The sequence below is a fragment of the Lethenteron reissneri genome, chromosome 48 (genome assembly GCF_015708825.2).
Source record: "Lethenteron reissneri isolate LAM-NWPU_2019-01 chromosome 48, ASM1570882v1, whole genome shotgun sequence".
NCBI classification, from domain to species: Eukaryota; Metazoa; Chordata; class Hyperoartia; order Petromyzontiformes; family Petromyzontidae; genus Lethenteron; species Lethenteron reissneri.
In genome coordinates this window covers 3289760-3304570 of record NC_083826.1, presented here as the reverse complement: position 1 = coordinate 3304570, position 14811 = coordinate 3289760, and the positions used below count along the sequence as shown (strand labels likewise).

General features: G+C 45.0%; 1 protein-coding gene and 1 long non-coding RNA gene across 2 annotated transcripts; one reads left to right on the top strand and one right to left on the bottom strand.

The window, feature by feature from the left end:
• LOC133354601 (transmembrane emp24 domain-containing protein 1-like) lies at positions 1–7616 on the bottom strand. Its single transcript, XM_061571570.1, has 4 exons — positions 7250–7616; positions 6426–6523; positions 4312–4495; positions 1–3795 (listed from the first exon to the last, which is right to left on the bottom strand). Exons 1-4 carry the CDS (start codon positions 7451–7453, stop codon positions 3577–3579), a joined length of 705 nt encoding a protein of 234 aa, XP_061427554.1. The 5' UTR covers positions 7454–7616; the 3' UTR covers positions 1–3576.
• Positions 7617–8034: 418 nt separating this feature from the next.
• Positions 8035–14560, top strand: LOC133354731 (uncharacterized). The gene is made up of 2 exons (XR_009756616.1): positions 8035–9522; positions 9781–14560. It is a non-coding gene; the product is annotated as an uncharacterized LOC133354731 (long non-coding RNA).
• Positions 14561–14811: the final 251 nt, after the last annotated feature.

The following is a 14811-nucleotide window of genomic DNA, read 5'->3' as shown; positions in this document are numbered from 1 at the left end:
ATTTTATTTTATTAGGCAACACTTTCAAATGTCATTTTGTCCACGGAATCCACATTAATGTAACAGTTCCGTAACGTGCATACAAAACAGGTTTTGCAATTCAAGACTTGGAAGGCAAACACCTCTTTCAAAAGAGTGCAACGTTTTGTCCAGTAATTTAACCCTAGGTTAACAAAACCTTAAACTGACCTCACAACATGATATCCAATAGTTCCGTACTTGTATAAAATTAAAACAGCACACTAGAATATTTTCGCAAATAAGATAGATCTATCAAAGATCGGTTAAATTCAATGGCTTATCTTAGCTTAATTACTTAACTAGAAAACTTCACATTTTGAGGCAAGTATAATTTATCTCTTGTTCAAGGCGAACCGATTTTTACGTGACGTATTGTTTTTATTGGCTATGTGCGGTACTGCAGATCAGTGACAGACAAAACGCATCGCCGATGAGCACGGTTGGCGATGTACGGTACGAAAGAAGTTCAACGGACATGCTTAGCAAATGTATGTTTCCACAATGGCTGTGCAGTACATCAACTCCAGATTGTGAATTTAATACGTTTCTAAACATGTAATTTAAACACACACCTTGAGCATGCAAATGACTTGAATGTTCCCCATTCACCAAAATAGGCCAAGGTACACCGATTGTTTTCTTGCACATATCGACGTTGACCAATTTCTCTTGTAGCCCCACCCACCACCCCCACGTTCCATTCCACATTCAGATAAGCCCCTCCCCCCTTAACTTGTATTTAAGGGCTGGTCTTTTGGAATTTTCCTCACTTGATACAGTAATTTTAGCTGTGACGGGCCCACCTGATGACGGAGACTTGTGTTGCCTCCGAAACGTCGTGATTTTTTATTTTATGTTTTATTTCATTTCCATTATTACTTTTATTAACTTAAAATGTAATTTTTTACCTACGTGACTTTACCGAAAATATACCTAACAGTATGAGGCCAAGTAAGTTTCATTGCATTGGTTGACCATTTGTGCTTCATCAATGGAACATGTGAACCTTTCTTAATAAAATTTGAGTGACAGATTAGTGCAAGAAAGGCGTTACGTTTGCAAGTAAATATATAAATTGACGGCGGAGTGGCAAATTGCTCGCTGCTCTGTGAACCCAGTGGCCCGAGCCTGTTTCCCAACCAAGGCTAAAATCAGTGGCGGCCGATATCTGAACTGCTCCTGAGCAAACCCCTTCACCCATCCGCACTGACCAGATTGGTGAAGAATGGTCAAATTACCTCTGTGCTAGACATGGTGTGAAAAGGTCATGTTCATCCAGCGGTGCAACGGTAAAAGGGCTGTAAATGTTATTCTGCTTGTTTACCCAGAAAGCCTCATGACTCCGTTTTCCAGGAGGGCCCTGACAAGTTTCAGAGTAGGGGGTGATGATTGCTATGTAGATTCCAATTTAGTAATTTGTGAGTTATTTTTCATATTTGTGAATTCTGGACTATGACGCCGGCAAACATTGGCCTACTCTTTCAAATGACGTAACGGGATCTTTTAACGTTTACTGTGAAAGAAGACACGTATTTTACGGTTAATATACCCGCAGTATTAATCAGGGCAAACGCGCTACCGGTTGGTCACTCCCTGCAAATACCTAATGGCATAGCTACATGAAGCATAGTCCGTTGCACAACTTACAATGCAAACACAACTACCTGGCTTTTTGTGCATCTGTTTAAGCAAAAAAGACATCTTCTGGCGTGAACAATTTCCAACTATTGTTCAGCAAAACAGTAGCAAATCCCAACTTATCTAGAAGCAGTCCTTCATAAATATACCATTTAACCCTGCAAAACCACAACAGACATGTAAAAACAAGTGGCACACAATCCTACTCCTGCATCAAGCACGTGAAATGACGTACCGTCACCAATTACAAGCGTAGTAGTATTTACACGTTCTTGCAAAATGGTCAGTCGACACTGGTGTATTGCTCGACTCATTTAGCAGCCACGTAGCTCTTACATGGAATTACAAAAAAACACGGGGTCTTGCTGTATGACCCTGTGTCGAATGACCCTGTGTCGAATGACCCCGCGTCGAATGACCCCGTGTCACCGTCACTATCAGACGTGAGCTCTCGTGTTTTGTCTTTTTACGCAAATCTCTCCTTTCAATTGTACCCACTATTTTCGAATAAATAACTTCCCCAACACAACTATGGTTTATGCAGAAGAATCTCCATTGCGAATAAAATGCATTAATCTCAATGGGCTTTTAGTGGATATTCTCATAAGAAAAGTCTGAATTCTATGTGTTGGAATTGAAACTAGACATTATCAGTGTGACATTGAAAGGCTTCCTACCGTTTTTTTAGAGACCAGAAATAAAAAAAGGTACCAAAATTACGAATAACCCCATCAGCTCTCGATTTGATTTAACCTGTTATAAAATCCCACACTCCCCTTAATTCTCACACATTTAGACCCATGTTTGGCAACACATTATTAGCGGCAAGTGTTGTAATAATAAGGGAGCCAAGCAAAGTGACTGCACTTAGTGGTGGCAGGCAGAGTAAATTCATGATTGGGCAAATGACTAAGGTCAAGCCAATTATAATGGGTGTTCGTGAATGTCAATCAACACCTAAAAATCATCCGCTACAGCTTTACAAACATCCTCTATTTTTCATGTGCGCTGGCAGTGGTAAGCAAGCCCAAATAACAAAAACTAATCAAATTCGTCAATAACCCATTGCTTAAAGGAAACATTTAATATACTAGCTGACTTTTGAAAGGACTTGAAGAAGGGCCCTTTCCCAAAACGTCGTCCCTACACCATATATATATTTTCCTTTTAGGGCAGTCATATTAAGAATTGTGTACCTGCATGAACAACAACCGCAGGGATTGGAAACTCGAAGCATTAAGGTCCCAGGCGAAGTCAAACGGCACCCTTGCTGACCACTCAACAGAGCGAGAGAGATAATGGTCCTCTTTCAACTGTACTACTGTGTGTAGGCTGCGAGCTCTTGCGATCACTACCAAACGCCAACACCCATAACGCTGTCACGTACAGTTAACTCTCAATTATCTGTGGGTGGAATATCCGAGTTGCGGGTCAACAGTGCTTGCAAAAAAACCCATACATGAGATATCTTTACACACGCCGGTTCGATTAATTATGAGTCGTTCCCTCACTCATCGAGGGTCAGTGACCCCGGTGCCCACAAACAGGTTGGCAAGTAAACGGGCAACATGTTCGATATCTTCACCCCCATCCTACGTAGTAAGACAAACCATTTGCATAGCCTCCCTTAGCAATTTTTTTGCATTATTCGTTTTTTAGTTTTATCCTGGGCACCCCTCCAAAATTAACCTGGATAATCAAACGGTGGTTATTTTAATCAATCTGCACCAAAGTAAAAGTTGATTCCCTTAACTTTCACAGACCTCGCTCGTTGAACAATAACAATCATCGTATTAAATAGACCTATATAAAAGCGAACGTTGGATGCCGTTACGGGAGCGTTCGAGCGTGGTTATAGCGCAGGACGCGACCGCCGCGAACAGGCAAAACCTGCGCGGGGCGCCCGCTGGCGCCGCGCTACGTGTGCACCCGCTGCCTGGCTTCGAAGAGGCTGCGCACGAGGTAGACCTGCAGCGCCGAGACTCCCATGAGCGCCAGCACGCTGGCCGCCGACCACAGGTTCACGCGCGACAGGTTACTCTCCTGCAGATTGCGGTCGCGCGCCTCGAACGCACGCAGCACCGTCTGGATCTGGTGGCTCCGCGCGAGTCGAGCCTTCACGCTGTTCAGAGACTCCTGCGGAGGGAACGCGGGGCGAGCTGTTAGTGGCGGTGCTGGGCAACACAAGCGACCGTTAAATTTCGATTTAAAGCTTTCGTGACTGCAGGGATTCATCTTCTTGGTTCTTTCGGTAGAGTCACGTAGAAGGGAAATAATACAATAATAAAAAGAAAACATAATAAAATAATTCTCACGACGTTTCGGCCACAACGCAAGCAGCCGTCCTCAGGTGAATAACAGGTCTGTCGAAAAGACAGAGTCTGAATGACAACCCCAGGCTTGGAGCGTCTTCACCTGAGGACGGCCGCTTGTGTTGTGGCCGAAACGTCATGAGAATTATTTTATTATGTTTTATTTTTATTATTTTATTACTTCCCTTCTACGTGACTTTACCGAAAGAACCAAGAAGATGGGAGATATTTTAAAGATCTCCAACAGCTCTTGATTTCACCATTATCACCACCATGTCTTCCGCAGCCAGAGTGACTTGTACGTGTACAGAACGTTCAGAGCTGCCCTGCCCGGTCGCACCTGCAGGTCCTCCAGCTTCATGCCGATGAGGTGGTCGGCTGAGATGGCGTCCATCCACTCGGGCCGTTCCTCCTCGGGTTGCATGTGGTCGAGCAGGATCTCAAAGAAGATCAGCTTCTCCGAGATGTGGCTGAAACTGTTGTCGAAGCAAATCTCATAGTCTCCCTCCTCCTTGACGTCTACGCTGTCAACGGGAGAAAAACAAAACAGAATTATCGTTCGCGAGCATGGATTCCGTGACGCTTTCCAACATGCGTTTGTCGTCGAGTATTTAATTCGCAATAGTAACGACAGCTTCCGAGTCGCACAATGAGCTGACGTCACATGCGATCATCGGGAAGGGAGGCAAAGCATTGTGACGTTATCACCTTGGTCGACCCTTTAAGCGATTGTTTTACTCCCCAAGTCAGGACGAACCTTTTGATAAATTTGGCCGGTTTAATCTTGGGCAGGTTCCTAATAACACAACTTTTTACTGAAGTTATATTTTCTACCCAATCATCTTTACAATAATTACTGGTACCCTCTGTTACGAACAGAAAGAGCATGTAGATAATGCATTAGCGATTTACAGCTTATTTGGAGAGCGTACAAAATGTGGTATTCCCATTTTGTGCACTTGGCTCAGCACAATTTGAGTGACTGGTTGGTTTGAAGTCTGTTTAAACTATAATTCAACCAACTGTGGACTGTGGGTGATAAAAGGTTTAACAACACGAATAAAAATCGCACGATGCTCTAGCAACCCAAGTCATCTTGGTAACCCAGCTCACTTTACTAAGACAATCCTGTTGCCTTGAATTTTCAACTGGTAAAAAAAGAAACGTGAAACTTGAAACTAAAGGTCTTCTTGACCAATGTTTTCCAACAGTATTTGTTCAGACAGGCTTAAAATAAACTCCTATTTGTTTAAGCAGGCACTTAAACAAATACTAATGGATTATAGTAATGTTAATATTAAGCCGTGAAACAGACGCTTGTCCATTTATTACAATGTACAACTTATCATGGGTCTGTAAATCTTCCAATCACTGTCTCTTTGTTTCAATAGCCTCTATGGTATAATTGGCTAAGTACTATCAGTGGCTTTCTATGGAATGGCACTCACCACACTGCTTGTGTCCTAAGTACTGGAGGCTCACAATGATTAGCCCAATGAGATCCCCAATTAGCATGCACAGATCTATGCAGATTCACTTTAATGAGCCACTCATTATGAGACTGGTTAACATTATCAACTTTAACAGCATACACACCGTGAGCAAAGGCAGGGCAGGGTATTAAGCTTAATATTTGCTTTTATAAGGCACTAAATGCTAATAAAAACTCTTCGTCCAAGAATAACATTTTTCATGAACACTTTCAGGAGTGAGGTGGAGCGATAATAAATAATAAAGCTGTGGCGTAGCTATCGAGTGTGCAGGCTGTGTCACCGCACTGGGGCCCTTGCATCAGAAGGGCCCAAGTTCCAAGTGTCCCTTCACATTTAGAATCAACGTGCGTTTACAGTATTCGGCTGCTATGCATTTTCACGCGATGGGCCACTTCGCTGAGCTATCATTTGTGGCCAGGTCGCTTCTGAAAAAGAGCTACGTAGCGCAGTGGGCCTTATCCGGTAACTAAGAAAAACTATCAGGGAGAAAATTGGGACAGGGTTGGCCTCATTTTAAACACATTCCTGCGGAGGGAGCTGGTAGGAACGTTGGGTTGCTCGGTCAATGGCCAGGGTCAACGGCGGCGTGGTGTATTCCGCAAATATGCCCGACTGTGAGGGCGGGCACCAGCCGGCGTGAGTAGGTTAAACGATGAGTTTTATAAGGGCACCTCGGGGTGACCAGCCCCTCTCCACCCAGCCCCTCCCCACCCTCCTCTCCCACCCAGCCCCTCCCTGCACGACGGACACAATAATCCCCTGTGGGCTGGTGTAACCAGGAGGTTACTACCAGTATATTATCCTGGGGCCCATGCCAACCACGCTAACAACCGCTGAGAAAAAATAACCAACTGCTCCTCGTGTAGCCTTTCGAAATGTTGACCGTGTTCAATGACCTCTTAGGAAGAGATGGACGCGGAATATACAACTTGATCAAAAGCAAACATTTTACAAAGGACACCTGTGGACCCCGTCTCCCTGGCGGTGTTCGGCCAAGAGAACGGTTCCGGAGGGCGCCGTGACCGTGAAGTCCACGTCAAGCTCCCCGCCATCGATGACCTGTCCACACCACGGCAGCGAGAACATCGCCAGAGAGGACAGGTGTGGGGGGGTCATCAGCATGGCAGGTGTCCAATGTGAAGACGAAAGGTGGCCAGAAATTTTACTTAAAGTCAAGTCACTGTTGGCAGAAATTGATGCATTATTCAAAGAATGTACTGTATAGTGAACTTCCTTCGCACCGTACGTAGCCAACATTCTGACTCAATGTTGACGATGTTCAAGCGACCTTTTAAACCTGGGCCAGTGTTCAAAATATGTATCGAAGTTGAGACCAAAGTTGTTCAAAGTCATTCTAAATCTGGCCCAACCTCCATAACATGAGCAAAACACCAAAGCTGATGACAATTTGAGCCTCTACTTGGGGGCCAATGTTCGAAACACAGTCCACAAGTTGAGACCAAAGTTATCCTCAATCTTACCCCCCCAAATCGGGACCAATATTCAAACATATAACAGACCACAGTTAGTCCATAAACAGATCTTCAACCGAGCCCAATGTTATTTTTTTTACCAAAGGTTAATCCGAAAACTGGATAACAATGTTCAAAACTTCAGAAAGAGACCAAAGTTGCACAGAATTTCACTCCAACCTTGAATTCCCACGTAAGCACAAAATATCTCGCCAAAAGTTGCCCTCAATTTGGTTCGTAGATTTGGCCCATGACTTGACCGTGATGTGACCCAAAGGTGTCCCCATGCCACGCCGCGTCCCCTCGGGGTCACCTGGTACTCAATCTCCACCACGGCCCCGGGTTTCACGGGCTGGTAGAAGCACTCTCTGTGCCCGGGGGCCAGCGAGAAAGTGAGGTCCGACTCGGGCGCTTGCGGAATCGCTTGGGCTGCCGACATCAGCACCACCACCACCACCGCTACCAGCAGCAGCGGCGGCGACAGCTGCCAGTGAGCCTGCCATGACCCCACCGCCATGGCGAGCTACAAACAACGTCGGCTCCTCTCTCTCGATCGTGGGACGGAGCCGACGAAAGAGACGGACGAATCGGAGAAACGCCACGGGTTTTAATTCTCTAGCGCGCTTAAGCCACCGCGTCTCTACGCTTGTCCATTGAAGGGAATTCAACCGATCGATGCGAGGAGTCACGTGGCGGTTTGGATGATTGCGCAACCGGTACCCCCCCCCCACCCGTGCACACCCCTACAACGTGGATTGGTTGAGTTGAGGGGTGTGACGTAATTGATCCTTCCCCCTCTCCCCCTATTCATTATTATCAGTTACACCGACGTCATATCAACTGTCACGGGGCGCGCGCGCGACACGTGGGAGGAAAGTGGTTGGTGGTTTGACCAATCACGGTTGAGCGCCTATTTCTAGTCACATGACGTCAATAGTGGACGCGCAACAGAGACGTTAAATGACGTCACGGTACATTATTTAAAATGGCCTCAGCCAATCAAATGTGAGGTCGGGCGCATCACGTGATCGCAACGGACTTATAAGAGGAGGCAGCAACGAGGCGCCCATTGTTAAAATTGGCGGCAGGTGAGTTGAGTTGGTGTTGTTACAGGGCAGCAAATTTGACATTTTTTAGTTTAAAAAACAATTACAATCGCGTACTCTCATTTTTCTTACAACTACGATCCTCACGTCGTAGTTTATTTTTTTAAAAGCCGTATACATAACCGCGTGCGTAACATTGTGGACCGCATGTTACGGTGGTGCACGTTACATTTGGTAGAGCGGATCGGTGTAGGCCTTTTACACCGATGGCTGGCCATGTGTTCGCTGTGAGCCGTGGTCAATCCACTGCTGGATGAAGGCCCTTCACACACCCACCCACCCCCATCCGCCGTGTAATCACCGAGCGCAGCTGCGGCTCCATAGTCGCATGCGGGCCTATGGCTCCTCCCCCCCCCCACCCCTCAAGATGAACTAAAAAAAGTGAATGTTAAATATAAATTAACTTTAATGTAATTGATTAAATGTCGGGGAATAGGTCACTACGGAATGTCTTGGTGACAGACTGTACGAGAAAATTGTATTGTCAGAATGTGTTTATCTGCTGTGTATATGTTTCTGTGTACGTATACCCATTAGCTCAGCGCGCTTGCGTGTCTGTGATGCGGCTCTTTAACTATTTTGATCAAAAGATGGAAATAAACTTAAGTTTTATAAAAGCAACGGTTTTATAAACAACTTCGTTTAACTCGCGGTCCAGAAGTTCGTCAATGGCGCCTGAGACACGCGGCGCCTGCGTTCTGTGCGAGCCGATTACACAGTTTAGGGACCGCGGCGTTTTTGACCTACACACAAATATATAAATAATTAATAAGGCGTCCATACAAAAATTGAAATTGCTTGAATGGAGGCAATTACAGTAATTGATTAATTGATTTCGATTTCCATACAGGCAATGCATTGTAAACGGATCTGAGTACGTGTGCAAAATTTTGAATTTGACAACAGGAAGTAGACTAACTTTTGATTACAAGATTTTACCACTACAAACACAAGTGAAGTTGAATAAACTCCTTAAAAAAGGTTTTTTTTCAAGCAACGGTTCTATTTAGAAGTGTTCTAAAAAGTAAATAACTCGATTGAACGGGAAATGGGCGACAACTTAATTACAAGAGACGCAGCGTCTGCTTTCTGTGCAAGCCGATTCCACAGTTTAGGGACCGCGGCGTTTTTGACCTACACAAAAATATAATTAATATGCCGTCCATGAAAATATTGTAATTGCTTGAAAGGAGGCAATTAATTGATTATTTGATGTCGACTTTAATACAGGCTTGCATTGTCACCGGATCTGAGTACGTGTGCAAAATTAGGGATTGATTGGACAACGCCAAGTGGACAAAATTTAGATTACAAGATTTGACCACCTCACAATAGTCAAGTTAAGTAAAACTTTGACTAAAAGCCATTTAATTTTTTGGAATTGACTGATCAACAGAAAGTAGACTAACTTTTGATTACAAGATTAGACCACGACAAGCACAAGTGAAGTTAAATAAAACCATTTGAACCTCATTTGCCAGTAAAAAATATAATTGGTTTTTTACCCTTCTATCTGGCAACAAAACTGACACTTTTTTTTACAAGGAGTCATGTTTGCATAGACCACAATACCTGCAGGCTCTAAGGAAAGCTGTCTCGGGTGTGGACCAATCAACTTCAAGGACAGTGCATACATTATCAGAGGTATGTTTTTGTTTGCATTATGACTGCAGGTATTGTGGTCTATGCAAACATGACTCCTTGTAAAAAAGGTGTCAGTTTTGTTGCCAGATGGAAGGGTAAAAAACCAATTATCTTAACCGTTGAAAAAAAAACCCAACGAAGTGGGTCTCTGCTCTCTTCTTGGAAAGGTTGCCAAGGCCCTGGTGTCAACTAGCGACCACAAGCGACCTTCCTCCCCCCCCATTGCTCCATCTCCACGGCCGAAGTGCCCTGCATTTGTCCCTTAAGAGCCCACATTAGACAACCAAGGATGGCCTCCCACGCGTCAACGTCGTGCACCATTCCTTTCTCTCAGATTAGTTTACGGCCCATGTTGACGGCGTTCCCCTCTTCCTTTGGCTTGCCCGATCGATCAATGGTTGTCAGTCTCGACCCATCTTGACGCGGCCCGCACGAGCCCCCCGACTCTCAATATGCGATGGTGCCATCAAAGCCAATGTCAAGCGGAGCCGTCTCTGCGAGCGTTTTTTTGGCAACGCTGGTTTTCAATTTTTCCTCGAGTGCCCATTGTAGTGACCCTCACGATGTCTCTGCTGGTTTGTCTCGTTCGTGCAGAACGTCTGATACGTTACTTTGTTTTAGATTTGAAGCTTTCGTTACTGTAAGGATCCATACTCTTTGGTTTTTTTGGTAAAGTCACGTAGGTTAAAAAAACCACAAAGCTCTCAACTTGATACAGTAATTTTGCTGTGACGGTTCCACCTGAAGACGGAGGCTTGTGTTGCCTCAAACGTGATTTAATTTATTTGTTTTATTTTTTAACCTACGTGACTTTACCGAAAACACCAAAGAGTACTTTGTATTGTTTGTTGCACTGATTAAAACGTGCCCGGAGATATTCGCTAGGTGGCGTTCGTGTACCGCAATTTGTCGAGCCGTTCTCGTTCAATCCAAGATGAGCACTCATGTCAGATGGCGCAACCGGGTACCCGATACCCGTACCCTACCTGATACCCGGCTACCCGTACCCGGCCGGGTACGGGTACCCGTTTGCGACCCTGGTGCGGCCGGGTACGGGTAGACCATGAGACACTGGTGAGTAACCGTTTGTCACTCATTTCCCAACGTCTTGTCTCTTCTCACAATTCAAGTTCCTAGAATCAACTCACCCGCGCCTGCAACATGGCTTCATCCCAGAGGTCGCAATCAGGTACCCGATACCCGTACCCTACCCGTACCCAGCCGGGTACGGGCAGGGTACGGGTACGGCCGGGTACGGGTACCCGTTTGCGACCCTGGTGCGGCCGGGTACGGGTACGGAATCAAAACCCGTTTGCGACCTCTGACCCACGTACGACCACGTGCGCGCACACACAGTATAGTTTACACATTCCATCAGCCTCGCAGCTTCCTGGGAAGTGCTTCTTGGTAGCCGCGTTGGATTCAATGCAAGGTCACTTTTTGGTGACCCTGATCACTTGCCATTGAGATTTTCCTGACTTATTGGGTCCTCGCTTGGTTAAACAAAATTAACTTAAACTCATGCCCGGGTTTTTACTTTCAATGTCTAATGTGCAGTTAGGGTTGTTAAACAAATGAGGCTGGATGCTGTTAAATTAGAAAGCCATCCTTAAAAAGGAGTCGTACTTTTTCCCCTCCATCCAATTTTTAAGATTATTTTGGTGAACCAGATCGCATTTGCAAGCGTGACCTGGATCCGTGTGATTGTGAGCTTCAATCAATGTGAATTTGTGAATCTGAACTCCCTTGATGCGCGTGATTTATCCCTATCGGATCTTTTTACTGCACGTCTTTAGGCGGTCTCGTTTGCTCCGTTAGTTTAAAAACTAAGCATATAATTTGCACGATTAAACGTGTTTCTCTTGAGCGTAGAGAATGGATTTGGATGAAGAAATCAATTGCACGTCTCTTGCTAATTATTGAGGGAGCCTCGCTTTGCACTATTGAAATGAATTGATGTTATGCGAGCTTATTGTGTTAGAAACGTGCTTGTGGTGATTAATTTAACATGCTTTTTTTGGATTTAATAAAGTGCCAGACGGTGTCGCGTCTTGTTTCAATGCGTGTAATTTTAACATTGTATGATGGTTTAAGCAATGTCTGTTTAATGTTCTTGGGTATGAACAACGAGGGCGCAAACGTGTTCTTTGCTAGGGGAATACGTTTATACGTTTTAATTAACAGTACTTGACATCAGCTACTCAGAAAGTCAACTCGTTTATTAAGGCTTAATTACAAACAACACTGTTATGCAGTAGTTGCGACTTTTTATACAAAAAATCCTCTACGGTTCCTTGATAATAATGCCAATTATTTACCAAAGAAATCTTCACTGAGACTTGAAGGTCCATGACATTAATTAGTGTTTGGTCTCTTGCGTTTGAAGAACAGGAGAACGTGGATAAAACCCACACGTGTGAGGGGTTAATGGTCCTGTCATCTGGCGGGTTTGCATTAAAACGCCTACAGTACCAAGCCTCGTGGTCACCCATCAAAGTAGTAAATAACCCAAGCTGAAGCCTGATTTGCTTCAGGGGGAACAAAACTGACCAGTGATTTTTTGTCACGGGCAAAAATGAAACTATAAAGATCCTAAAACCACCAAAGATGGAATCAGGAAATTGCACAACCGTAATTGTAAGTGTGTGGTTATTTGCCTTGCTTGGGCCAGGCATTTTGTTGTTTGGCTACATTTTCCTTGTCCACTGAGCAAATAAGGTTTTCCGTAATAGCGAGTCAAATTGTATTTCCAATACACTGCTGGTGTGTTTGCCGACGTACAGCATGAATTGGAGGTCTGTTATGGCGACTAAACTTAGAGCAAACCAGAATTGCAAAGGGAGAAAACACGCGATGAATCATAAATTGCATATGCGCTTCATTGTTGGCCGCATCAACACTGATCAGTGGCTTTTGGCGCGACATTGCAAGCAGCTGGACTGGACGACGCTCGAAAGAGACTGCAGATCGTGAATGAATGGTGGAGAGTGTCGCGCGTGCACATCAACCCTCCGATATTTTGGGATGGGGCCCCTTCTGATTGCGATGATTGTGGGGGGTGCCCGCAATTGGGAGTTACCGCTTCTGCACAGAGAATTGGCCGGCGCTCTTCTCCCATGAGCCGGACCGCACCGCGTGCAGATAGAGCAGCTCCGCTTGGTGCGGGGGAGAATGGGCCGAGGCTTGGCTGCCAGAGAACGGCAGATAGGTGCAATACCCTTCTCACAACGTTCACGTTGGCATCCAGCAGAATATTCTTCGGAAGCAGAAACCGGCCCAGATGTATTGCACTAAAGCGCACTTGTTTTTTTTTGTGGGGAGTTCATAATTCGGCTTGTTTAAGGTGAGATGTTGGTGCATGGGTTTCCATTGTTGGTTTATCTGTAAGCGAGTTTAATCGTGAGCGTGTGGCTGTAGTTTGTGCTTCCGCAGATCTCTTACGGCCGCTTGAACTCCTGCCCAGACGGGAGCCAGGGTTGGTGACCCGCGGATGAATGCCGTGCGTGTGCACCGTTTGTACCCTGAGCTTATCAGAGCGCAGGACACAGCAACGTTACAGGGGGTGCAAATTGTGTGGAGAAACACAGTTTTGTTCTCCCAGATACTGACCCCATACAAGCCAGTGCTGTTACAATCCACATGGAGCCTCACATGGTCGCTTTATTTTCGAACACTTGTGCACTCTTAGATTTATTTATGGACCGAGTTATGTAGATAACTCGTTCCACAATTCGGCGGGTCAAAGTTGTGCACCAGGATATAAGAGACTTGTGAATGTGATGATGGTGCATTCCGAGTGGTTGGGTCCTGGGATTTCCCAAAGAGGCTATAGTGCACGCTCTGTTTTTCATGCAATTTCTGTCATTGGTGAGACCCAACACACATGTTACCAGTGTAGTGCTGCTCAACAGTGGCACGGAACCATGAAGGGGCAATTCACATGAATGTGGACAATGGAATAAATCTTCCCCTAACACTGCCTCAATGGTTTAGTGTTGCGAGATGGTGAAACGCTGCCGCTCACAAGCGCCGTATTGTTTCTGCGCGTGGCGATGTCGCGTATCCGTTGAGAGTTCTGGCGAGACGCTGCGATTTTATGCCCCTCGTGCGTATCCCGGGGCATGCGTTTGGTTCAATAACCGATTTATTACGATAACACTGGTCAACACACTTTTTCTGGCATAAGGTATTCCAACGGTTTCAAGGTAATTTTGAGGTGCTGATTCCAAATCTGGCATCAGTTTTTGTCTATCACATCAGGTTTTTGAGATATCAAATATTGCATTTTCCATAAAAACTGCAGAAGAAAAATATTAAATAAATGTGGATATCTACATAAAATGATACTATAAACACTCCTAAAAATACAGCACCATATTTTAACACTAAAGCAGTCACTGACTCGCAACAACTTGCAATCATAAATGACCGAGTTAATTTCGGGTAAAATCAGTGAAAATGAGGTATGCCGATAGCATGAAAATGAGATGTGATAGAGCAAATCTGAGATCAGATTTGGAATCAGCACCCTGAAATTAGTCTAAAACAGCTGCAAAAGTCCAGGCCAGAATTTTTTTGTTGACCAGTGTAATGGGTGCTTGCGTACTTGGTACACAACGCATGCTGTGTATCGGCACAGAAGGCCACTTAATGTTCCATACAAATGAAAGAGTTTCTCTATTTTATACAAAGTCGAACTGCAGTGTAGGCCTTCACGAGGGTGCCGCTATAAATAAGTCCAGGAGTAAGCTTAACAGATGCACTGTCAGGTTAACAAAATCCAAACCATGCAATGCAATTTATTTATGCAGGAATTCCGTTTATTTATGCTGGAGAGTAAAGTCTAATGTAAAATAAACTTTAGATGAAAGTAATGGTGTGTTTGTTTGAACATCATTCTATATTAAGCTTTTTTTTGGTGAGCAATGCTGACTCTCCCCCCCTCTCTCCCCGCCATCTCGCAACCCTACGGCAATAAAACATTTAACCGAGTAATGTGCACACGGACAACTCCAGTTTGCTGGATGGGGGCCCGCTGCAGACTCCCTCGGCGGTGTTTTGACCATACTTCACTGGTTCGGTGCAGCGTCGCGAATGCACGGACAAGAAGTGAGAGCGTGGAAGT

What these genes read in the sequence shown, in the direction of transcription:
- LOC133354601 (XM_061571570.1), bottom strand. Translation starts at nt 7,453, where the DNA reads ATGGCGGTGGGGTCATGGCAGGCTCACTGGCAGCTGTCGCCGCCGCTG. An exon ending in TGGTGGAGATTGAGTACCAG is followed by an intron (nt 6,524 to 7,249) that starts GTGACCCCGAGG and finishes TGGTGTGGACAG; the next exon opens with GTCATCGATGGCGGGGAGCT. An exon ending in CAGGGAGACGGGGTCCACAG is followed by an intron (nt 4,496 to 6,425) that starts GTGTCCTTTGTA and finishes TCCCGTTGACAG; the next exon opens with CGTAGACGTCAAGGAGGAGG.